We start from the raw sequence: 26,702 nt of genomic DNA on the forward strand, positions 1-26,702 counted from the left end.
TCTGACAGATACTGTAGTGGTGACGGAAATACAGGGAATTACAGAGGCACAAAATACGTTGGCACATGGTTCACCCTGCCTAGCATGTAGGCCTACTGTGGTGGTACACTAGTGGTGGTACAGTACGTGTAACAGTGAATATATGGAACATATATCTATCTATCCACCTTCTTCTGAGGTAGTGCTTGGACACCACCTCGTACGAAGCACCATCATAACATAACACTGGCTAACTATTATTGTCAGCATGTGTAGCCAGCATCAGAAAGATGTTAACTCGATTCTGAACGGTCGGGAACCCCTTTTGGTGTTTTAAGCATTATGTTATACTTTAGCTTTTGAAAAATAGCAGATCTACAAGCTCATAGCGCGGCACCGAGTGCCACTCTATGAGCTGCAAAAAAGAAAAAAAGATCTTGAAAATGTGACGTTTTTTACTCAAATCTTTGCTTCTGGGGAGGGGGGGGGGGGTTCCTGGAACAACATATTTTCAGATGGGGGTCGGCGGCCAATTACATATCATTTCTGTGGTCCTTGGCACCACTGATATAGAAAGATACGCATTTCAAAAGGATTTAGAAGGCATTTTTAAATTTTCAATGTCAGGCCTAAATGGGTATTGCAGTGCAGGTGTACTCAGCATCAAGTTGATGCAAGTTGAGTAATCCAATCAGATGCTCCCCTGGTATAGAATTACTTACAAATCTTAGCATTATGGGCAAATTCTGCACATTAAACCTGTGAAGTCATGTCTCTTGTCCCATCACTTTTTACACAGAATCCTGCAGTCAGCTTTTGAATACTTCCTGAGCGAGATCATGCTGGCTAGCAAACTTGCAATCATTTCGTTTCGAATGCCCTAACTGATTGATTGAACATTTTATTAACAGTTTGTAGAGTATAAAGCACAGTTCAATACAAGGTCTGCTAAGAGGATTGAAATACCCAGACAAACACACATGGCTTGTTTACATTGGGATCCTCCAGTCAGAAGAGAGTTTAAGCTGTTAAAGTGCATCATGCTATAGCCTAGTTGTGCACTTAACAAAACAACACTTGAATTACAGAGACTAATATGGCTAATGCATCATTCCACAATATTATTTTTGTACAGTAGTGTACAGTACTTAGTGACAAAATGACACAAAACAATATCTGAGCTTGAATAAGAACTTCAAAAATACAGTCAAGTATTAAATATGATGGTAGCAGTATCCTAAAAAAAGAATGTCATTTTCATCATACGAAATTGGGATAATGGCATATTCCAAAGTGTACATGATGAGTCATTCGTTATTCTAAGAATATGATCAGTAGTCATTACAGAATGCAAACCTTTATCTTAAGACTACACACACTGTACTATTTTAACAGCCTAATAATGTCAGATTGTTTTCACAGCAGGAGTAATATTTATATCAGTAACCGTTTCCAGTGTTCACTTTGCTCTTTTTGCTCATTTGTTGTCTACCAAAAGAACGTACATGTTTCTCTACGTTTCTACTGTAGAAACAATTGGTCAGATAATGCCACTGTGGAATAACAAACCTCTTTGACCAGATCAGGCGGTGACCTTTTAAGTTTGCTCAAGGTCAAAGATTGTGTTGCCAAAATAAGAAATGTATGACTTCCTACTGTTGATAATAGTAGCAGTATATTCCTCTTTTAACCATTTGTTTTAAGTGTAAACATTTTATCGTGACCCTGATCACCAAAATGTCTAACCCTATAAATGAGTCGGGCTTATAGCTTATAAAAATGTTCTTAGTTAGACTTTTTTCTTCTTTTTTTTAAGCTTTGAACCTAAACCAGTTATTCCCCAAATGTAATAAGGTAACCTAGGCACCACTGACCAACTTTGAAATTGGAAATAACGCAGCATTGCAAGCCAACAAACACACCAACAGACAGACAGACAGACAGACAGACAGACAGACAGACAGACAGACACACACACACACACACACACACACACACACACACACACACACACACACACACACACACACACTGGACACAAACAATGGCAGGGGGTGTTAAAATGACATGGATTGCATTACTGTCTGAGATTAAAAATAAATTCTCTGTGCAGTCATAATTTAGTTGCCATGTTCTTATACCAGATAAAACAGCATTTTGTGTCACACAAAGGTCCAGCAATACTGGAACGCTTCAAACACTATAATCCACACAGTGTGAGCAGGACTGTGCTTTTCATATTTCATATAGTGTATTCCATAAATACATGAACCCACTTCAACAGAAGGGTCGGAGTGCATTTGCAGTACCACCCTCAGAGCAAGTAAGGGGTCAGGGGACATCTCAGAAGGGATGAACACGTTGGCAGCTGCAAGGAATTAGACCCTCCGGTTTTCTAACTGTGTCCCATTTCCACCAAACCACAGTGTGCTCTATGTGGTCATTTGTATTCAGTAGCCGGATGGGCAGTCTTGATGACTTTTACACTGCTGTTAACGTTGACCTCTGAAGGTTCTGCTAGCTGTTCTCTGGAGGTCTGCTTCTTCTGTGGATATAATATATAACAAACACAATATTTTAGTTTACGGACGAGAGGCCACGAGACGCAACGAGGGGATAAAGTTGTTGGAAGGGGTAAGACGTCATGATAGTGTAGAGACCAACCTGTGAAGGGGCAGAAGAACCAGGGGTGTCGGCGGTCCGAGTCACCGCTAAGGGAGGCACGAGGTCTGTCCTTGCACTGAGGAGGAGAACACAAGAAGAGGATTTGGAATCACTGCCGTCATTACCCTGCCCATGAGCAGGGTATAATCGCCAGCAAAGATATTCAGAGAATGGATTTCCATTCCAACTTGGGGGTGGGAATGATACTTCCCTGAATAGATGATTAACTTTTTGGTTGAAAAGGTTCAATGTCAAGCTCGTGAATCAAGGAGCAAGGTCAAAATTGGTTTTCTTGTACAGTATGCTGTTCATGGTACCCACACACTAAAGTGACGATTAATCGATTAGCTTCCCGATAGCTGACCAAACTAACGAGGAACCCCACATTGACGTTTTGATCGACTGACACAACTCGTCGTAGGCTTCGTCTTACTTCACTTCGGAGAGTACAGATCGCTCTCCGTCCGAGCAGTGAGATCGACGGAACTGTCGGAAACTTCTGGGAGAATGGGAATGTCGAATTCTGACTGGATCGCCCTGAGTTCTAACGGAGAGAGGGGAGACAGTTTAATTCACAAATCCATTTACTGGAATTATGTATCTATATATATATATATCTATCAATCTATCCACACACACACACACACACACACACACACACATACACACACACGCACACGCACAATTCATACAGTATCCATGAATGTATGGATTTACAGCATATAGCATAACGATGATTACTCACTCCACTTTAGTGTAAGGAATCTCTTTTAACTGGTCTTCAGAGAGGCCTGCTGTTTCCACCAGATCTTTCCTACACGCACGCACGCACGCACGCACGCACGCACGCACACACACACACACACACACACACACACACACACACACACACACACACACACACACACACACACACACACACACACACACACACACACACACACACACACACACACACACACACACACACACACACACAAGTTGTTGTAACCACTGACTATCAGAAACTCTCTTCACTTAGTCAATTAGTTGTCTTGAATGAACTCACTGGATGTGTTTCCATAGCTGTTCTTTAGCTTGAACATCAGGACTTCTCCTGTGAAGAAACAGAACATACAGTAGGCTATTTAAGAACATACAGTAGGCTATAGAGTAGGCAAGACACACACAAGTGTTTGTCTCTGATGCTGGAATAAATAAATAAAATACATTAACACAAATGCCAAAAACAACACTGTCTCGTACTACTTACGATCTAGAGCGATGTCGAGAGCGTCGTTGGTTGGGGTCGCTCTGGCCTCTGTCCTTCTGACGCCTCTGGACCGCCTCCCATTGAGGGCCGGAGTCAATGAGCTCGTTCCCCTGACGACACCTGGGGGGGGTGCAGTACTTAGTTTAGACTAGTCATTGGTTAGACCAGTCATTAGTCCTACAACCTATCTCAAACCCTCACCCTAACCCTAACCTCCCACGGGGCAGCACACCTAAAACCTAACCTTAACCCTCTCCCAACCCTTAACGCACCGCTCACCAACCTTAATCCGGTCGTCCTAACGCACCCCTCACCCACCTTAATCCGGTCGTTTTAACGCACCCCTCACCAACATTAATCCGGTCGTTTTAACGCACCCCTCACCAACCTTAATCCGGTCGTTTTAACGCACCCCTCACCAACCTTAATCCGGTGGTTTTAACGCACCCCTCACCAACCTCAATCCGGTCGTTTTAACGCACCCCTCACCAACATTAATCCGGTCGTTTTAACGCACCCCTCACCAACCTTAATCCGGTCGTTTTAACGCACCCCTCACCAACCTTAATCCGGTGGTTTTAACGCACCCCTCACCAACCTTAATCCGGTCGTTTTAACGCACCCCTCACCAACCTTTATCCGGTCGTTTTAACGCACCCCTCACCAACCTTAATCCGGTCACAAACAAGCACAAACAAGAATGTTTGAATATACTACTACTGTAAACACTATTGCTACTTACTACTCCTCCTGATCAAATTACTACTACTGTACTAGTACACATGTCTACCCATAATAATGATAACTCTGATAGTGCTAATGTCACCTGTGGACACTAACTAACCTCATATCGCTGATCGCCCCGCCGTCTCCCTGAGGACCGCCGATGCAGATGGTCTGCTGCCATATGCCAGACTACTCGGCCTAAAAGGGACGGTCAATCCGAGTCTCAACTTTGTGTGAGTGTGACGCTACGTTGTTTCCTACCACCATCGCTTAGAGAGTCTGTTTCCTCCTCCCCAGTTTCTGCCCACGGCCGTGGAGCGTGGAACGACAACCAACCGTCAACGCAGCTCTGCATACCATCGCTTGACAGTTCTCGTTGCCAGGCAACCGACGGCACATACGGGGCTTTGCCTCGTTCCGAGTCCCGGTTGGATAAGAGACAGTGACGTCACGAGGGAGGACGGACAATCTGGGCTCTGGGGCCGTGAGTTGGGAAGCGATAGTGTTTATTATAGTTACTATTATTATTGGGCATTTGCTAACTGTGTGGCACGTATTATTGTAGTGTACGGTACATTGGGTACAGCGGTCATTCAGGCTTCAGAGGGCTGCTTGAAGGGGTGGGAATATTCTCAGGGTTGTCTTCACCTGTCTCTTACTGCCCCCTATTGGTGAACACGCATGTTTGCATTTTACTGCTGTGATTAAGTGTTATCCTATTTTGATATAGGCTTATTGCAGTGATCGTTTGTGTGCACTTGATTTGCTGTGGCATCTTTTGTTGGTCGTGTGTACTATTGTGTATACTATATGTGTACTAATCTTTGGGCTGCTTAGAGATTGGGTGGGAACAAACACTGTGCTATTATCCACTAATTCTGCCACAGCGTGGTTGTCTGCACCGTCCACCTTTCCTCACAAAGGCAACTCTGACTCTCACTATGTCCGTCTACACTAGAAAACAATCAATGGATCCCTAGTAGATCCCCACAGGGAACGGCATGGCTTCAAGTGGATGTCGGACTTCATGTGGCCATCCTGTGAACACCAGTCGCCTACGGCATTAATTATCTTATCTATGACGTATGACTCCAAAGTTGGCCATGGTTTCGGTCCCCATCATCCATTACAAAAGGAACGTTCCACTTCTGTGGCCTACAAGAAAGATAGATAGATAGATAGATGGATGGATGGATGGATGGATGGATGGATGGATGGATGGATGGATGGATGGATGGATGGATGGATGGATGGATGGATGGATGGATGGATGGATGGATGGATGGATGGATGGATGGATGGATGGATGGATGGATGGATGGATGGATGGATGGATGGATGGATGGATGGATGGATGGATGGATGGATGGATGGATGGATGGATGGATGGATGGATGGATGGATGGATGGATGGATGGATGGATGGATGGATGGATGGATGGATAGATGGATAGATAGATGGATAGATGGATGGATAGATGGATAGATGGATAGATGGATAGATGGATAGATGGATGGATAGATGGATAGATGGATAGATGGATAGATGGATAGATAGATAGATAGATAGATAGATAGATAGATAGATAGATAGATAGATAGATAGATAGATAGATAGACGTATGGATAAACAGACCTGTTTTTCTTCTTGCGGTGTTCTCTCACGTTTGAGGAGTTTTCGGATTCACTACCACTGCTCGTGTTGCCGCGGGACCGAGATCTAGGTTGTGATTTCCGTGGGGTAACAGAGACAGAGATGTTACTGAGAGAGAGAGTGTGACCATCATGTAAACCAGTGTTGTTTTCGTCGACTAAAACGAAGACGAAAAATGTTCGTCGACTACCTTTTTCCGCTGACGAATTCAAGAGACTATGACTAAAACTCTAAATCAAAATTTGCTGCCAAAAATAACACTGATGCAAACCTCATGGAATTCATTATGTAAGAAGAAGATTATGACTACTCACCTTCTCCTGTACTGTTTATTCTGTTGGTCAGTGACCACTTGGCCTTTCCTGAGGAAAACAACAGCAACACACTATCAGTTAGTTTAAAGTCACACAAGAATAGAAATGTATTTCACTTAACAAAAGTGTTACATTACGGTCGGATCACAAATCCCTATTGATTAGATTAGAGTAACTTTTTCTATTATAAATCTGTTCTCATAATGTATTATGTTTGCTTGCTGTACCCTGTACACTGAGAGTTACGTACCTCTGGCGCTTTCCTGCCTCGTTATTTTCACTGCCCCCCGAGTGGGTTCGACCCCTCGATGCTTGGGGGAACTTGGGGGACTTATTTCGATCGTTGGCTGTGTTGTATAAGCTGCTGATTGACAGACAGACAGACAGACAGACAGACAGACAGACAGACAGACAGACAGACAGACAGACAGACAGACAGACAGACAGACAGACAGACAGACAGACAGACAGACAGTATGGAAATTTGAATGAGTGCTGCAAACGTCCACACGAGGCATAATCTTTAGGAGACCTGTGCGTGACTTGGGGACCATATAACATCATACGTTAAGCCATGCATGTCTACAGTTCCCAATGCTCTGGTCGAACACGTCAATCGATTGTGTGGCGGTCTCTCTGAGTCAGTGTTGTTTTCGTCGACTAAAACTATGACAAAAAATGTTCGTCGACTACCATTTTTCACTGACAAAAACTACATAAAAACGAAATAGAAACTAAGCCATGATGACTAAATATATTGTCGAGTTTGTCAACAAATAAAAACTAAACTAAAATGTTAGGAAGGGACTAGTGGACAAGAGATCCAGTATAAGTCATTTTACACTGAAAATAGCAGATCTACAAGCTCACAACGTGTCACGCTGCGACGCTTTGTGAGCTTGTATATCTGCTACTTTCAGCAAGTGTAAAAACAGCCATGATGACGGCATCAAGGCCCGGCAAAATACATTTTAGTCGACTAAATCAACTGTAGATTTAGTCGAATAAAACCTTATGATATTTAGTCGACTAAAACTAGACTAACGCTAAAGCATTCCAGGTGACTAAAATGTGACTGAAACTAAAATGAAAACTATTCAAGAGACTAATGACTAAAACTAAAATAGAAATGTTGCTGCCAAAAACAACAGTGCTCTGAGTGTACCTCTGTGGACCGTTCTCTTCCCATGGTGCACTGGGTTTCCCATGGCGCTCCTCTGCTCCAGTCTCTGGCCTGGCCACCTTGGAACTGTAATAAAAATGTATCGTCGTCCCATTATTTATTATTATATATGTTAACATATTAACATATCCCCACCACCAATGTTACGTCTATTTTATGTTTCATCTGACACTTTGAAGTTCTACTGAGTTCTAGTCAGAATACCACCATTATTTAAGCCTTGTAGCCCAAAACATGTCGCTGCATAAATAATACATTCCATAATAATCAGAATAGAAAGATGTTACCTTTTTGGAGGCGACGGGGAGGTTCCATCTACACCGGTATTGGCTGGCTTCGTCGTGCAGCTGTTCCCATTGGTGAGACCTAAGGGACCCGAGAAAGAAGCGAAGGCACAGGAGGAGAGCAAGAGAGAAGAGAGTTAAAGAGAGGAGACACGTCCCAAACTCTTCTCCCTTCTGGCTCCAAAAATATGGAATGCACTTCCCATCGCAGTCAGAACTGCAGTCTCACCCCCAACCTTCCGCCGTAGTCTGAAAACCCACCTTTTCAGACTCCATCATGGCCCGTAGCACTTTCCCTACCCCCTTAGATAGCACTTCATGTAGACTTAGACAGCATTTTATACAGACTTATAGCATGCTACGTAGACCGCACTAGAATTGCATTTTTATGTAGTCATAGCACTTTATAGTATATAGTATAGTATGTTTATAGTTTCATTATATAGATATTCCACTGTTACGTTCTTAGCTTACGCATGTTTCATGATAACTACTTTGTATGTATGTGATGAATTGCAGTGCTTTTTTGTTCTCGCTTATTGTAAATCGCTCTGGATTAAGAGTGTCTGCTAAATGCCTAAATTGTAAATTGAGATTTGAGAAGAGGGAAGATAAGGAGAAGGGATTAGGCATGTTTGTTTGCATGGTATTCTACAGTTGGTGGTATGAAAAGAAACCCCAAACCAAGGAAACACAAGACACCAGGCCTCATCTGGCCCGGGTCAGGTTACAGACCTCAAACCTGAGAACAACCTGCACACACGCACACACGCGCACGCGCACACGCACACGCACACGCACACACACACACACACACACACACACACACACACACACACACACACACACACACACACACACACACACACACACACACACACACACACGTGTGATAACCCCAATGTAAAATCCTTTCCTTTGTGTGAGAACAGAAGCTGATTCTTTCATATCGTATTGGTATTTTCTTATATTCTACAGACGCTTGTGTGTTTTATTGTATTGTTTTGCAATCCTATTTGTAATAGCTTTTTTTTGCTTTTAGCAGTGGTGGAAAATAAATAGTACTGAATTAAAACTTTGAGGCATTTATACTTCATTTGAGTATTTTTGCAGTACTTTTTCCACCACTGATTAGTAATCACATTTGTTTAGTTTGTTTGTCCACAGTTGAGGCTCTAACTAACTACACGAATTTCCTTGTCTGTAATGTTGCCACATCTGTATTGTAAGTGTACTGCACGTGACAAATACAAACCTAATAATACCTGATAATTCTACAGTAACTTACATTATAATAGATTGCGCAAAAGCGTGTAAATCTCTGGAATGTAAAAAAGAAACCCATAAATATAGGTGACAGCACCTGTATGTTGTTGTCTTTTAGGGTACGTCTTGCTGCGCGTTCGGACCACAGTGAGGTTTGTTCTGGGCAGCACAATACAGTCTTTTCTCATCTGGTAAGCCGTCCGACCGCTGGAGAAAGAGAAGAAATACTCAAGTCTATTTCATTCAACCTGCTGTGTCTATAAGATGTGTGTGTGTGTGTGTGTGTGTGTGTGTGTGTGTGTGTGTGTGTGTGTGTGTGTGTGTGTGTGTGTGTGTGTGTGTGTGTGTGTGTGTGTGTGTGTGTGTGTTTGGATATCTACCTATATCGATGTTTGGATCCCAGATTACCCAGTTTGGATAATTTCCGGGTCAAGGTGTCGTCGTCATTCTCAGGCATCCTGCTTGCGCACACGCATACAGTAAACACATTTATCACAAAAGAGGGAGTGCTATTAGACTGTAAATGTCTGCATGGCTATTGATCATAGATCAATGATATATTGACAATAATGTGAATAAAGTGGACTGATACGTTCCTGTATACCCTCCGCTATCGCGTCGGATCTACCTACGCTTCTCAGCCATTATAAAATCCACGGTAACCCGAGACCTCTTGTGGCTTGTTGCTTTAATATAGGTTGCTACCTTCTGGAAGGAGATATGGGGCTCTAGCTTTCTAATTCTAAACACACTATTTGGGGATTTAGCAATGAGGAAAGGGGCGTTCTTGCACTAAAAGTGGCAACTCCCTCAGATCTTGCTCATTTGTAATCTGTGAAATTCGAGCCTTCATTTGGTGTATAGATCGTGCGTGCAGGCCGTCTCTACGGAACGGTATCAAGCAAAAAGGAATTTCTAGAAATCGGATTAAACCCCATTTGCTGCACTATGGGGTGATGAAACTGAACGAGCAAATGGGATCGCGCACGGCGCACAATGCCTGGCTCGAGCCAAATAACTTCTTTGACTATACAATTATATAAACACAATGGACACAAGGAAGTGGCAGGCACTCATTTCTGCTGATTATAGGACAATTACAAAGAGATGCGTAGGAGAATAAGGAGAAATGACGCCGCCTGACTCCGTGGACATCTCCATGCAGGTGCGCAGTGCGCGCCGCTAAACCAAACTAATTTTGCATTACGGCTTTAAAGGAGCTTTTAAACTCCACTATGCGCCTTCCTAAATGTGTGTGACCAAAACAGCAATTTAGGGGAAAGCGTGCCAACACGCCCATGACCACACCTCTAGGCGCAGGTGTCGGCATAATAGATAACGGGTGACGCTGGACCAAAATACCATTTAGGGACAGAGCAAGCTCATATACTCGTACTTTTCGGGCAGCGGCTGACTTGCGGGCAGCGTCGCGGGTAACGGCGGGTAACGAAAATGGAGCCCATGCGGTGTCCCAGCATACAATAAGGTCAGACTAAAGAGGTTCTAATCAGGAGTTTGGAGTGTGGTGGACATTGCTCTTGTCTCCATGTCTTTATGTATGTAATCTTGTTTTTGTCCTCTAGTCTGTGCTATATCAATGGCATGGCTGCTGGGTCGCAAGACACATTTCAGTGTGAACTCACAATCAAGTACTATATCATATCATATCAGATCATATCATATCATATGAAGATGAAGATGATTGTCATTTTTCTCGTCTCCTGTCTCCAGAAACTCACTCACTCCCATTTCTCTTCTGTTGTGACTGGTCCTAATTCCCTTTTCTCCCCCGTCTCTCCTGCTCTCTCACCCATCCTCTCTCCTCTCTTCAGCTCTCCTCCAGCTCCTCTCCTCTCCTCTCCCGTCATTGATATGGATGCAGCAGAGTCACTTCAAACAGGTGGGTTTAGAATCTTCCACCTTCGCGCGTCTATAGCGGATCACCATAGCCTGACAGAGCTTTAGGGGCATTTGATCTCAATGTGGGAGTGTCAGAGTGTGCCTCAGGGGATGGATTCCCCTATCGATGGGAACGGAGACTGGTTTAAATGAAATAAAAGTTCCCACCAGTGCCCTAATACATCAGAGAGCGGTGTTGCTTTATAGGGAGACTGTCTATAGGGAACTAACTAATGCAGCAATAACAGTGTCAGACTGTCGATGCCTCAGTATGTACACTCCTGGAACAGACCTCATGTTTTCCCTACGTTTCACCTATGTTGCACCATAGCAGTGTACCCCACACTAAAAACAACCAGTGCATTAGTGGGTAGAGATGCTGTCTGATAATCAGAAGGTCTTCAGTTCCAGAGCCATCTAATAGAAGAGTTACGATATTGAGGGGGCAGAAACAGAGCGCTTGAGCGCTGTTCATGCAGCCTGAACTGGGACAAGCTGGAGTTGGAAATACATTGGTTTCAACAAGGGCGGCAGCCTACATAACGGGTCTTATTTAGCCCATTTTGGGCGGGAACCCCTTTTGGTGTTTTAAACATTATGTTATAATTTAGCTATTGAAAAATAGCAGATCTACAAGCTCGTGGCGCGCCACCGAGTGGCGCGCTACGAGCTTGTAGGTCTGCTATTTTTTGAAAAATCGTGAAAATATTTATTTCAGAAAACTGGAGGATTTAGAAGATCTTTTTTTAATTTCATGGATACTAACGCCTAAATGCGTTAGTATCCATGAGACACTCCCACCCCCCCGAGCACTCATCATAACTATAACTGAACAACCATCAGCATGAAAACGGCTCTGCGACTGCAGAAGTGGCCTGGCTTGTAGACAGTGTTGTTTTGGCAGCACATTTTGATTTTCGTTTCAGTCGTAGTCTCTTGAATAGCTTTCATTTAGTTTTAGTCACATTTTAGTCACCCGGAATGTTTTAGTGTTAGTCTAGTTTTAGTCTACTAAATGTCATAAGATTTTAGTCGACTAAGTCTACAGTTGATTTCGTCGACTAAAATGTATTTTATCGGGCCTTGATGCCGTTGTAATTCACTGCTGTTACACATGCTGAAAATAGCCGATCTCACAACACAACGCGTCGCAGCGAGTTGTGAGCTTGTAGCTGGTAGATCGGCTATTTTCAGCATGCAACCAAGTGTAAAATTACTCCATTAGTCCCTTCCTAACATTTTAGTCTAGTTTTTATCTGTTGACGAAATCGTCAATATACATTTAGTCTTAGTTTTAGTCATCATAGCTTAGTTTTCATTTAGTTTCCAATTCGTTTTCGTCAGTGAAAAAAGGTAGTCGACGAACATTTTTCGTCTTCGTTTTTAGTCGACAAAAACAACAGCTGAAGTAAATCTCTAACTGTTGAGATGCTAGAGCAGGGCAGTCCTAAGCCAGTCGACATACAGTGAATCACAGCCTATAACATTATGTTAGACATACAGTGAATCACAGCCTATAACATTATGTTAGACATACAGTAAATCACAGCCTATAAAATTATGTTAGACATACAGTAAACCACAGCCTATAACATTATGTTAGACATACTGTACAGTGAATAACATTATGTTCCACTGGTCATTTACCTGAAGAAGGTGTGATGCTCCACACAGCATTTCCAGAGGTGTTTGCAGGCCGCCTTGTTCGGTGCCTCGAAGAAAAACGACGTCTCTGAGCACTATAAGACAAGAACAAGAACAATATTATCAACAGTATCATTTCTTCTTTCCATCCTTCTTACCTTCCTTGCCATACTTTTTTCAAGAATAGTGTTTAAGAACGACACCCATAACACTTATCAACTATACTGTACGAGCATGATATGAAACACTGGTTCCCAAACAGTGGGTCGGGACCCATTTGTTGGTCCGTAGACACATTGTTATGGGTCCCCTTATTTATTGTTTCCTACATTTAGTTTTTTCCTTATTATTTCAAACATTAAAAAAAATACATTGCCAAAAAATAAAAATAGACGATCTGCAAGCTCACAACGTGTTGCGAAGCGACACGTTGTGAGCACGTTGTGAGTTATTAAAATATACTGTGGCTATGGGACAGTGTACTTACATCTATGGGACTGTGTACTTACATCTATGGGACGGTGTACTTACGTCGTCTATAGGACTGTGTATTTACATCTATAGGACTGTGTACTTACGTCTATAGGACTGTGTACATACATCTATGGGACGGTGTACTTACGTCTATAGGACTGTGTACTTACATCTATGGGACTGTGTACTTACATCTATGGGACTGTGTACTTACATCCATAGGACTGTGTACTTACGTCTATAGGACTGTGTACTTACATCTATGGGACTGTGTACTTACATCTATAGGACTGTGTACTTACGTCTATAGGACTGTGTACTTACATCTATGGGACTGTGTACTTACATCTATGGGACTGTGTACTTACATCCATAGGACTGTGTACTTACGTCTATAGGACTGTGTACTTACATCTATGGGACTGTGTACTTACATCTATAGGACTGTGTACTTACGTCTATAGGACTGTGTACTTACATCTATGGGACGGTGTACTTACATCTATGGGACTGTGTACTTACATCTATGGGACTGTGTACTTACATCTATAGGACTGTGTACTTACGTCTATAGGACTGTGTACTTACATCTATGGGACTGTGTACTTACATCTATGGGACGGTGTACTTACATCTATGGGACGGTGTACTTACATCTATGGGACTGTGTACTTACATCTATGGGACTGTGTACTTACATCTATAGGACTGTGTACTTACATCTATAGGACTGTGTACTTACATCTATAGGACTGTGTACTTACATCTATGGGACTGTGTACTTACGTCTATAGGACTGTGTACTTAAATCTATGGGACTGTGTACTTACATCTATGGGACTGTGTACTTACATCTATGGGACTGTGTACTTACATCTATGGGACTGTGTACTTACATCTATGGGACTGTGTACTTACATCTATGGGACTGTGTACTTACATCTATGGGACTGTGTACTTACATCTATGGGACTGTGTACTTAAATCTATGGGACTGTGTACTTACGTCTATGGGACTGTGTACTTACATCTATGGGACTGTGTACTTACATCTATGGGACTGTGTACTTACATCTTTGCCAATGACTCGCAGCTCAAACTGAGTCTCTTTGAAATGCACCTTAGTGATTCTCGGCCTGAAAATAAAAAACAAATATGTTCTCAAATACACAACCTTATGTACTGTGAGACTATCATATTAGAGTATTATTAGTATTAATAATAATATTAGTATATCTGATTGATAAATAGAATTCATAAACTTGGACCACTGGAATACTGTTTGTTATTTAAGGAAGACATGCTTAAGTTTCAGATCAGTTTATTATCGCCTGCTGAACAGGCACCACCCAGGAGGTGTCACTATTGTAGCAACAACGATCCCTTGCTGGCTACTCACCCATAGCCTGGTTAATAAACCAGACCGAATCAGCCAAAATTGCCTGCCAGCGGATTTCGGTCTGGAGAGGCTCAATTGTACGCCCATTTCCTACACCAGAGAATGTGGGCGCCCAATAGGGACACGGTATGCAATATGGGCAGGCTTTGGTACAGTGACTTTCAATGCTTGAGACCTTTGACTGACAGTAGCTCTGACCAATTGCGTCAAAGAGAAAATGTTTCCCTGGAAATGAAATCCAAGCTGAGCCTCCCCAGACTAATATCCCGCGGTCCGTGCGATATTAGTCTGGTTTATTAACCAGGCTAACTCACCCAACCAACCACCCACACCCCCACACACCCACACACACACACCCATCACCACTCATTTTGCGGTGATGGGTGTGTTTTAACTCTACTGAACACTGTAGGACAGTGTGATTCATTTATTAATTTGACACGTTACGTGAGTTGTCACAAAATGCTAAAACTGTTACAAACATTAAGATGAAAATAAGAACATACATCAGCTGCTGAACCACAACACAAGATAATAAGTACAGTAAATGTACAAGATGAAAAGGACATACAATACTGCAGCAAGAATAAAAAGATTTTAGTAATTTAAATGCATTCACCATTGTGAGTAATCCTCATGTATATGACTGTACCTACCAGAAGTACTTGCCCACTTGAGTTTTATTCTTGTAGACGACGACACCGACTGGGGTCAGACCCAGGAAGTACTCTGAGTGGTTCTCACCCTGGTTTGGCAGGTCAACAATTAAGGAATGAATGAAATTAGCATTTTTTGTAACGAGGTCATTCAAGTAAACTGGAACGTATAGATTGTATGCGCGTTGAGAAAAGTGCCTTGTTAAATGCAGCCCCTAAGAACATATTTATGTACGGTACTCACAAACACAGGGTGTAGGTCCACTCCGTACATGTCTAGTGGTTTAGCCAGAGAAAGGTAATCATTCTCCGCCTCTGATGGGACTAGACCACTGCGGACAGAGAGAGACGGAGACGAAAGAGACAAATGACACATGAACGAGAAATAGAATTCAAGATTTTCACCATCCTTTCTATGCTCAGTGGAGTGTCATGGTGGGAACTACAAGCCACCAAGGAGAGAAGTTTCTGCCTTTGGAAATTTAGACATAGCATACTTCACCATGCGGGATAGCAGCAGCCGGAGCTAGTATGTTAAGATAGGCAGTAATCTACAAGCTCCAACTGTTGCAGCGCAACAACTCTCTGTGTATGTGTGTGTGTGTGTGTGTGTGTGTGTGTGTGATCACACACGACACGCATTCTCTCGTCTCTGATATTTGATAAATGTTTCGTGTCATTCCGTGGATCTACTGTTGCAGCGCAACGACTCTATTAGCCTGTGTGTGTGTGTGTGTGTGTGTGTGTGTGTGTGTGCGTGCTGGAATTACTGTTAAGCCTGTTCAATTGTGGCACATCAGCTCAATTGATATCCAGCACACCTGCAACTCTGATCAGTTTGGGAAGACACTTCATATTACTTGCTGCACTTGTTTATCTGTTGGATTTGGATACTAATACTTAATGTAGCCTTTGATTAAAAAATAACATAATGAAGTGACATTATTCCGGTAGAGTGTCTCAGCCCTGCGGTCGCTTTCTCGCCTTTAACCCATTCTGACCTGAGATCAGATTCATACGAGGTTTCCACTGGACACACGCTGGTCTGATGAACCCATTCTGACCTGAGATCAGATTCTAAAAATGTCAGTCGTTCTTTGATTTTTTTCAAAAATAGCAGACCTACAAGCTCGTATCGCGCCACTCGGTGGCGCGATATGAGCTTGTAGATCTGCTATTTTTCAATAGCTAAAGCATAACATGATGCCAACACCAAAATGGGTGCCCGGTCAGAATGGGTTAAGGCGTCTTACTGGTATGTACTGTAGGAACATTCTTAACTGTCTCCATGCCACATGACGCCTTATGACGCCTCCCCCTTATAAGGCAAGGCGTACGACGTACGCACATCAATGGTTCCTAAAGAGTTCCCAAAGGATTTTGGGGGTTTCCCTTCCCCAGATAAGTTTGATGTGCAACATTGTTTTCTCATTCAACAATAAACAAACATTTACATTTACATTTTTGCCAAAAACGTGCATTTTTATACGTGTGGTGGTGGGCTCCGACGGCATCCACTAGGGAAAGTAAACCGTCTTTGTATTGGTGAGTAGTGAAAGTGTCCTTTTTATTTGTGCAGCCTGTGATGCGTGCACAGAGGCTTGAAAGTCCCATAGTGTTAAGGAGACATCCTTCTAACACTATGTATGGACGGGGAGGTCAGAGGGGACAAAGTGTCCCCCCTCTCTTGTCCACTAGCCGGCGCCCCTGACTATGGACCAAAGCTACTTGCACTCTAAAGAGCAGACCTGGGCATTACACAGTCCAGGGGCCAAATACGTGAAAGGTTATTTGGAAATTAGAAAATAAAACATACTTTCTCATTTTACATTGTGTGTGGTCCATGGACATAAACTGCATTACTTAGATTTTAAAGCTTGTTAATTCACGCACACGCAATATGTTTCCTGCCCGGGAACTGCGTGCCGATTGACAACTAAACCTGTTACCTTCCTTGTCACCCGCTCATGCCAAAAGAAGAAAGGTGCATGCCAAATGCAGAGGTTTCAACAAAATATGGAGTTATGGACTACTACGTATGTATTTACTGAAGTCAGAATAATAATTCATACCCGAGTTATGCGGGAATGCCTACTGAGGCATGCACAGAAAGGTCCTATCCAACGTTAAACAACGTTAAAATCACTTTGTCACTTATTTTGCCACTCATGCTTTATGCATGCGCATACCGGCCTATACCCTCTAGTGAGTTGTGACTACTCTATACTCTCTCCCACTCTCTCTCTCCCCCTCTCCATCCAACTTCCATTTGTTTTGCAACATTCCGACCATTCCATCTTGGTAAATGATTTACTATCTCATTAGTCTGGCTTCTGTTCTCTTGACAGTTAAACTGACGTGAGGTTTGCTCACAACTCCCTCACTTCCTCCCTAGTGTGGGCAGCGAACCCCCCCTAGTGTGGGCAGCGAACCCCCCCTAGTGTGGGCAGCAAACTCCCCCTAGCGCGGGCAGCGAACCCCCCCCCCCTAGTGCGGGCAGCAAACCCCCCCTAGTGCGGGCAGCAAACCCCCCTTAGTGCGGGCAGCAAACCACCCCCTAGTGCGGGCAGCGAACCCCCCCTAGTGCGGGCAGCAAACCCCCCCCCTAGTGCGGGCAGCGAACCCCCCCTAGTGCGGGCAGCGAACCCCCCCTAGTGTGGGCAGCAAACCCCCCCCCTAGTGCGGGCAGCAAACCACCCCTAGTGCGGGCAGCGAACCCCCCCTAGTGCGGGCAGCGAACCCCCCCTAGTGCGGGCAGCGAACCCCCCCTAGTGCGGGCAGCGAACCCCCCCTAGTGCGGGCAGCGAACCCCCCCTAGTGCGGGCAGCGAACCTCCCCCTAGCGCAGGCAGCGAACCCCCCCTAGTGCGGGCAGCGAACCCCCTGCATCTCCGCCTCTAATTTCATTCAAATTGCAAATATCTATCTCTATTTTTTCAAAGTTAGACATAAATGTACTGTGTAGCTGATATTAGAGGCTATATCGCCCCAATGTTACAGCAACAACATGCAGCTGCGCTGCCCGGGCTAGTGTAAGATTGACCGCTTCGCCTCCGATACGAAGGATGAAGGACTGACGATTATTAGGTTGATGCTTGGTTGGACGCACGCACGCAAAAAATATTAATATATTGATTTCTGTTGGTTATGAATCCCAGACGAAGAATATATGCATGAAGTCATTTAACCACTAGATGGTAGCCTTTTACAAGTTGGCCTGTGTCTTTGAAGTAGCTGTTTAAATTATGTCAAGAATACAAAGTATGTATTTTTACACCTTAATACCACCCAGAGTCATGTTAAGGAAAGTATTGAGTGAAATAAGTGTATTTTACAGCTAGATGACTCTGACCTACATACCTTGTTCTGTTTGAATAAAATATGTTCTATTCAGAAGCACTAGTGCCATGCGCACGCACACGCACACGCGCGCACACGCGCGCACACGCACACACACACACACACACACACACACACACACACACACACACACACACACACACACCGACACACACACACACACACACACACACACACACACACACACACACACACACACACACACACACACACACACACACACACACACACACACAGAGCACCATACACATACACATACTGAGGCTTAAGTGTTTCTAAGTACCGGTATATCTGGATGGATCATTATGCAGATATTGGTGTTCAAACCAACCATACAGTATTTCAAGATTTGCACAATCAGAGGCTAAGCTTGCACCCATACGGGTGTAGCATGTTTGGAGGGAAGAATATTTCAAATGTGTTCACGCTAACCCTAGATCATTGACTACTGTAAAGGTAATTGGTCATCATGCATGTCTCACTGCACTTTGGAAAGAACATTTGCACTCTATGCACCAGTGTTGTTTTTGTCAGCCAATTTCTATTTTAGTTTAGTCATAGTCTTCGGAATAAAACTTTTTTTAGTCATATTTTAGTCACCTGGAATGTTTTAGTGTTAGTCTAGTTTTAGTCGACTAAATATCATAAGATTTTAGTCGACTAAATGTACAGTTGATTTAGTCGACTAAAATGTATCTTGGCGGGCCTTGATGCCGTCGTAATGACTGATTTTTACACTTGCTGAAAATAGCCAATCTACAAGCTCACAACATGTCGCAGCAGATCTGCTATTTTCAGCATTGCAACCAAGTGTAAAATGACTTATACTGGATCTCTTGTCCACTAGTCCCTTCCTAGCATTTTAGTCTAGTTTTTATTTGTTGACGAAATTGTCAATATTTTTAGTCGTCATAGCCTAGTTTTCATTTCATTTACTTTTATTCAGTTTGCCAGTGAAAAAAGGTAGTTTTAGTGGAGGAAAACAACACTGCTATGCACCATATTGGTCTGTACAGCCCTGTAACGTATCCAGACTGAATGTTTGTGTTCTTGTTGTGTACGTAAACCCCCCAACCTGCTGCACGTCATGTGTTCCTTTACGACCAGTCGACCACACCAGAGAAGAAGACAAACTAATGACGTACGTGTTAAGGTGCAGCGTGACCAACGCTATACTTCAAGGCTATATTAGTATGTTAATCAGGTTAATTACATTAATGTCACTATAGCAATTCCACAGTCACCCTTTCGTTTAAGGTGAATTACCATGGCAGGCATGGAGTAGGAGTGCCCAATTCTATCCACTTCTAGTTATGTGATAGCATGACACTAAAACCGCCAAGGTTAGAGGTTAGCTGGCCCACTAAAAAAAGGAAGCAATGGAGACACTATTTAAGGCACTTTGCATTCAAGCATGTCTGTACTGTATGTCAGCAATGCATACGGAAATACAGTATGTTAGGCCTAATGTCACAATCCTTCTTTGCCGAAATAGAAGACAGAATGCAGAATATAACTCTCTCAGAATATAATAACTATGTATACGCGCGCGTGCACACACACACACACACACACACACACACACACACACACACACACACACACACACAGCGGGATGAGCTAACCACAAAAACATGCTAAATGTCAAAAGTCAGTCATTGATATCTTATACGGCTCACTCTCTTTTTCTCTCCCTCTCTTGCCCCCTGGCTAGTAGTATGACTATATGACTGCTGTGGTACTACAACATATCTGTGTCTGTTTAACTGAATCACACTGATTCAAAGTGTGTTCATTTGACTTTGATAGCAGTGTACAAATGCACCTGTTAGTGCTATTTACCCACTATCAGAGTTAAATTGGCACTCATGATTCTGCTGTTGTGTTCTATAATGACTGTAAGGTGAGTCATTTCTGGCTTTTTGGGCCTTTGTTGGTACTGTAGTAGTCAAATAAGTGTTCAATTGCTTCCTATGGGGCTGCCAAGGCACCACAGACCACAGAAGAGCCCATGTATACTTGACAATGAAGTGGTTTCCATGTTTTAAATAGAACTTGGCTGCTGCTATATCAACTTACGTAAGTGTCTTGTGGATTTCTTCGATGCCGTCTTCTAGCGCTGCCTTCTGGTCCGGGACAAATCTGTATTCCGTAACGTAGCCCACTGTGTTTTTAGATGGATCGTAGTCACCCAACTCCGCTGCAAACACAAATATACAGGACATTATATTATTATTGTAAATAATCATAAATAATAATTATTTTATACTTCATAGTACCGTACTAGTGTGTAGTGAAAATAGCCATATCACGAATTGCCTGAATGCTGAACTTCAAACATTTTGTCTAAATGTTTGTCAAAATGAGTACCGGTATACTGTATTGGGGTACAAGGGGCGGCGGTGGCTCAGGGGTAGAGTGGCTGCATGGTAACCGTAAGGTTGCCAGTTCGAACCCCCTAGAGTCACTGTCGAAGTGTCCTTGAGCAAGACACTGAACCCCTAATTGCTCCTGATGTGCTGGTTGGTGCCTTGCATGGTTTCTGCTGCCATCGGTGTATGAATGTGTGTGAATGTAATGCACAATCTATGTAAAGCGCCTTGGATAAAGGCGCTATATAAATGCACCATTTACCATTTATTGTTATACATAATGTGACCCACCTTGACAAACACTAAGTCATTGGATTTAAAAACTGAGAATTGAACTGAGTGGTGCAACTCTAACATTACAGCTACATGCTACAAGCATTTATTTCATATTTACATGTCTTCTGTGGACTCTAACATTACACCTAGCTACATGCTACACAACATGTCGATTTCAGCTCTGACACTTATTTCAGACATGCTCTAGTATGTGAATAGTCTGCCTTTGCTAATAACTAACTTTGGATTTGAAAGAAAATGCAGTTTTCTCCCCTGGTGAAAAGCTGAAGGCTGCACGATATGTCAGCCCCTCAGTCAAATCCTGTCACATGACGTACTGTATACTTCTACTGTCAGAAGTCACAATACATATTCACACCACCATGCCCATGTTGCTCTTACGTCATCCACCCTGATTAGGGTGTTTACTCACACTGTAATACTAGGGCTGCCAGCCGGGCGGCGACCTCAAAGGGACACGGCAGCCTGCCCTGTAAAACATCCTGTTTCAGCTGGAGGAAAAACTGATACCTGGACAGAGAAACACACCCGTCAAACAGTACATCATTTATATTTGAACAGTGGATGCACCAGCCACTAAATCATAGTAATAATCAACCTAGCATGCTTGTTGACGATGGCAGATCTACAAGTTGTGAGCAACAAGGCATTTTTTTTAAAGGATCCCTGGCTAATAAGAGAAATATGTCTTAAAACATTATACTTGCCCTCTATTACTAAAAACACCTTAAATATTTGTTTTCTTTCATAAATAAAGAATCTTTAACTCAATAGGGACTGCTCCTGTCGCATGTTGATGATGTCATAGGTTCATCTGTGGTCCAGCCCTATGGAATTATGGAATGCACTAATACAAAACATTTTAAATATTGCTTTGATGCTCATATTAACTTTAGGAAGTATTACGTTTTCTTTAATTAGCATTATGCATTCCGTAATTCCATAGGGCTGGACCACACATGGACATATGACATCATCAACTTGTGACGGGAGCAGTCCCTATTGACTGAAAGATTATTTATTAATGAAAGAACTGTTGACTGTTAAGATGCCCACCTGTGTCCTTTTAGCCTTTTAGCTGTATACTACCACGAAATGCATGAATTGTCCTTATTTTAGTCCTTTTATATACTTATGCATAATTTTTTTCTTATTTTTCTTCTCTTGATGTAGCACTTTTTCAAATATAAAGTGCGTTATAAATAAAATGTATTATTATTATAAGTTGTGAGCAGCAGAGCTTGTAGATCAAGCTCTTACAACGTACCTGGTGATTTCCTCTTTTAGCTTGCAGGGGTCTTCTGCATAAAACTTAACTCCAAAATATAATGTATACGGTGGCCCTGCTGAAATATAGAAATAAAACACAAACTATGAGTAAAAAATATAGATATATTAATTGCATACTGTATGAAAACCCATATATCTTTCCACTCACAAAATATTACACAAAGGGAAATCTTGGAAAGAAAAACTACAAACTAAAAATAATAATAATAATAATCAAAATCAGTGTTGATTTCGTCAACTAAAACTATTAAACTAAGACGAAAAATGTTCGTCGACTACCTTTTTTCACTGACGAAAACTAAATGAAAACTATGCTATGATGACAAAAACTAAGACTAAATATATTGTCAATTAGACTTAACACGAAAACATTCCAGGTGACTAAATGTGACTAAAACTAATTAGAACTATTCAAGAGACTACGACTAAAACTAAAATCTAAATTTGCTGTAAAAAAACAACACTGCTCAAAATAAAACTAAACCTGAGACAGCTCTGTAATTGGACCACTTCTGCCCCCCCCCCCCCCCCCCCCCCCACACACACAAATTTACAGTTGAGCTACTGTATCACATTCACAGCACAAGGCAGTGGTTCTCTAAACCAGTGTTGTTTTTGGCAGAACATTTCTATTTTAGTTTTAGTCAAAGTCTCTTGAATAGTTTTCATTTAGTTTCAGTCACATTTTAGTCGCCTGGAATGTCTTAGTGTTGACTAAATATCATAGGATTTTAAACTAAACGGAAACGAAATGAAAACTAAGCTATGATGACTAAAACTAAGACTATATTGACAATTTTGTCAACAAAATTTAGTCGACTAAAATGTATTTTGTCGGGCCTTGATGCCGTCGTAATGACGTCGCAGCGCGATGCAACCAAGTTTAAAATGACTCATACTGGATCACTTGTCCACTAGTCCCTTCCTAACATTTTAGTCCAGTTTTTATTTGTTGAAAAAATTGTCAGTATAGTCTTAGTTTTAGTCATCATAGCTTAGTTTTCATTTCGTTTCCGTTTAGTTTTCGTCGGTGGAAAAAGGTAGTCGACGGACATTTTTCGAAAACAAACACTGTTCTAAACCCATTTACTACTTACTGCTAATGAGGTCTGTGTTCAGCGAGTGTTTTACTACTTACTGCTAATGAGGTCTGTGTTCAGCGAGTGTTTTACTACTTACTGCTAATGAGGTCTCTGTGTTCAGCGAGTGTTTTACTACTTACTGCTAATGAGGTCTGTGTTCAGCGAGTGTTTTACTACTTACTGCTAATGAGGTCTCTGTGTTCAGCGAGTGTTTTACTACTTACTGCTAATGAGGTCTCTGTGTTCAGCGAGTGTTTTACTACTTACTGCTAATGAGGTCTCTGTGTTCAGCGAGTGTTTTACTACTTACTGCTAATGAGGTCTCTGTGTTTAGCGAGTGTTTTACTACTTACTGCTAATGAGGTCTCTGTGTTTAGCGAGTGTTTTACTACTTACTGCTAATGAGGTCCTAGCCTGCTAAGTCATGACATGTTTGCTCAACTGAGAGACAACTTAGAACAGATATTTAAGCTATATTAATTGTGAATTGTGATTTCCATATACATCAAGGTCTCTGTGTTCAGCAAGTGTTTTACTACTTACTGCTAATGAGGTCTCTGTGTTCAGCGAGTGTTTTACTACTTACTGCTAATGAGGTCTCTGTGTTCAGCGAGTGTTTTACTACTTACTGCTAATGAGGTCTCTGTGTTCAGCGAGTGTTTTACTACTTACTGCTAATGAGGTCTCTGTGTTTAGCGAGTGTTTTACTACTTACTGCTAATGAGGTCTCTGTGTTTAGCGAGTGTTTTACTACTTACTGCTAATGAGGTCTCTGTGTTTAGCGAGTGTTTTACTACTTACTGCTAATGAGGTCTCTGTGATCAGCGAGTGTTTTACTACTTACTGCTAATGAGGTCTCTGTGTTCAGCGAGTGTTTTCCAGGGATCCAGCCAATACTGTTAAACATACAAACAACAACTGAGTCTTTATAGTAGAGGTAAAGTTGTTCAATAGCAAAATACATATATCAATAGCAGTATAATGTAGGAAGTTACCAGTTCATATATAACTATAGAAAAAGTGCTCCTCGGAGCACAGGTCTCCGTCAGGTCAGGTAGGTATTGTGGGCCAGAAATGTTGGGAATTCAGTCATTATAGAGGTGAGTGGAATGGGTAGAAGTTGAGGGATTAATGTTAATACAATTATTGCAAACTCAAGACACTCAGAGTTCATGATTTGATGCATTCTGTTCAAAACAAGCCACTCCTGAAAACTTTAGATGACAATCTTAGCCAGTCACGGATGGACTATTAAAAAATCGGAATGTGCTTGCAAAGTTTCACGGAAATTGCACACTGCGTTCATGATTTGAGGAATTTTGTTCAAAAGGGACCAATCCTGCAAACTTTGGAAGCAAATCTTAGCCAATCAGGATGGAATATGAAAAATGGGATAGACCCGTCTTGATCACATGAGATTTGTTGTTGTTGTTTTTTTTACAATTTTATTTATACCTTACATGCTTTGCGTGATCTGTATAAGTGGGGAAAAATATCGGCCTCCTGGTGGCGCTATAACAGGCTGATGTGACGGAGATTAGTTGTTCACGGACAGACGGACGGACTGACAGACTAGCGGAGAAAATGAAAGATAATTAGAAAAGATATCGGGGGATCAAACTAAGTGACTTTTAGCATGATAAAAGTCTCTCTGGGCCTGGGAAATGAAAGTAACAACTGATTGAATGTGTGTGTGTCCGTGCACACGCGCATGTGTGTGTGTGTGTGTGTGTGTATGTACTGTAGTGATGTTGCCTTGCCTACCGTAACACACAATCATAAATCAATGCTTGGTTAGTTGCTTGGTTGACAGACATTACCCAGAAGGCATTGCAACATTACATTACCCAACCCATGTCTTGTGACAGAATTCTTACTCTTAAGTTTTATGGGCACACAGATTTACCCTCTGAAGGTTGTTTAGGGTTTGTAAATCAGCCGTGATGTGTGTGTGTGTGTGTGTGTGTGTGTGTGTGTGTGTGTGTGCGCGTGCGTGTGTTGTAATGTGTATTGTAGTGTGATGGTCTTTTTACTCACTGTTTGATGGTGCCGATCACAGTACCTCAGACCAAAGTAATCACTTTCCGCAACGTTGATATGAGTGAAAACCAAATCCAACAGTGCTGAGCCCTTAGATGACTTCTATACAGAGGAGAGGAGAGGAGAGGGGATTAATGTAGATCACTAGCTCGATTGAAAGATCTGTGTGCAGTACTCTCCCCATTCTGAAAAGCTGCCACTGTGCCCTTGAGCAAGGCACTCTCACACGCACGCACACACGCATGTACGCCTACCAGGTACCAGTCAGTTCCCAGGTGTTCCTGTAAAAGAGCCAAACTTTGCTTACTGTACATACAATAAATTAATTCAAAAGACAAACGGCTTTGCCTTGTCTTTAAACTATTCAGACTAAACACTGGCACACTTTGCCTCATCTTTAAACTATTCAGACTAAAGCCAACTAATCTTGCATAAATAATGTTTCTCTATAAATACAGTCATTTGGAGACAGAAGGCTACTAGAATGAACTTGTTCATGCGTTTGGAGCGCCTTCGGTTGAAAACCTCAGCGGCGGTTGTTTTCTTTGCATTAGATTAGCTGACTGTTTATTTGTGGGTTGTGTATCAGTGGGTTCCATAACTTGTGGGCCCTTAATTGAAACATGACACAAAACAACACCCTATTGTTCCCTGGTGCCTCCATACGAAAACATTCTGGGTTAGTCCCAGTCTTCTTCATCACTCTGTATTCCAATTGTGATTCTATCCTGCGATACATTCTCTACAAATTAACCATGAGAGCAACTGATGTATACTCCACCCCTTCTCTACCTGTGTGTGTGTGTGTGTGTGTGTGTGTGTGTGTGTGTGTGTGTGTGTGTGTGTGTGTGTGTGTGTGTGTGTGTGT

General features: G+C 42.3%; 1 protein-coding gene across 1 annotated transcript in view; it reads right to left on the minus strand.

Annotated features, from left to right (window-relative positions):
• Nucleotides 1–906: 906 nt before the first annotated feature.
• epb41l4a (erythrocyte membrane protein band 4.1 like 4A) overlaps nucleotides 907–26,702 on the minus strand; it is a 41,913-nt gene continuing 16,117 nt past the window's right edge. The window contains exons 3-24 of the mRNA XM_083760186.1: nucleotides 25,832–25,936; nucleotides 24,639–24,690; nucleotides 22,690–22,768; nucleotides 21,835–21,932; nucleotides 20,833–20,953; nucleotides 15,639–15,726; nucleotides 15,395–15,483; nucleotides 14,412–14,475; nucleotides 12,869–12,960; nucleotides 9,703–9,780; nucleotides 9,420–9,529; nucleotides 8,060–8,138; nucleotides 7,755–7,838; nucleotides 6,840–6,953; nucleotides 6,590–6,637; nucleotides 6,258–6,341; nucleotides 3,896–4,015; nucleotides 3,692–3,739; nucleotides 3,389–3,457; nucleotides 3,077–3,187; nucleotides 2,644–2,719; nucleotides 907–2,524 (exon numbers count right to left, since the gene is read on the minus strand). Coding sequence (XP_083616312.1) covers nucleotides 2,420–2,524; nucleotides 2,644–2,719; nucleotides 3,077–3,187; nucleotides 3,389–3,457; nucleotides 3,692–3,739; nucleotides 3,896–4,015; nucleotides 6,258–6,341; nucleotides 6,590–6,637; nucleotides 6,840–6,953; nucleotides 7,755–7,838; nucleotides 8,060–8,138; nucleotides 9,420–9,529; nucleotides 9,703–9,780; nucleotides 12,869–12,960; nucleotides 14,412–14,475; nucleotides 15,395–15,483; nucleotides 15,639–15,726; nucleotides 20,833–20,953; nucleotides 21,835–21,932; nucleotides 22,690–22,768; nucleotides 24,639–24,690; nucleotides 25,832–25,936 — 1,914 coding nt within the window. The 3' untranslated portion in view covers nucleotides 907–2,419. The remainder of the gene's footprint in view (nucleotides 2,525–2,643; nucleotides 2,720–3,076; nucleotides 3,188–3,388; nucleotides 3,458–3,691; nucleotides 3,740–3,895; nucleotides 4,016–6,257; nucleotides 6,342–6,589; nucleotides 6,638–6,839; nucleotides 6,954–7,754; nucleotides 7,839–8,059; nucleotides 8,139–9,419; nucleotides 9,530–9,702; nucleotides 9,781–12,868; nucleotides 12,961–14,411; nucleotides 14,476–15,394; nucleotides 15,484–15,638; nucleotides 15,727–20,832; nucleotides 20,954–21,834; nucleotides 21,933–22,689; nucleotides 22,769–24,638; nucleotides 24,691–25,831; nucleotides 25,937–26,702) is intronic.

The sequence above is a fragment of the Protomyctophum parallelum genome (genome assembly GCF_964188405.1).
Source record: "Protomyctophum parallelum genome assembly, chromosome: 2".
Taxonomy (NCBI): domain Eukaryota; kingdom Metazoa; phylum Chordata; class Actinopteri; order Myctophiformes; family Myctophidae; genus Protomyctophum; species Protomyctophum parallelum.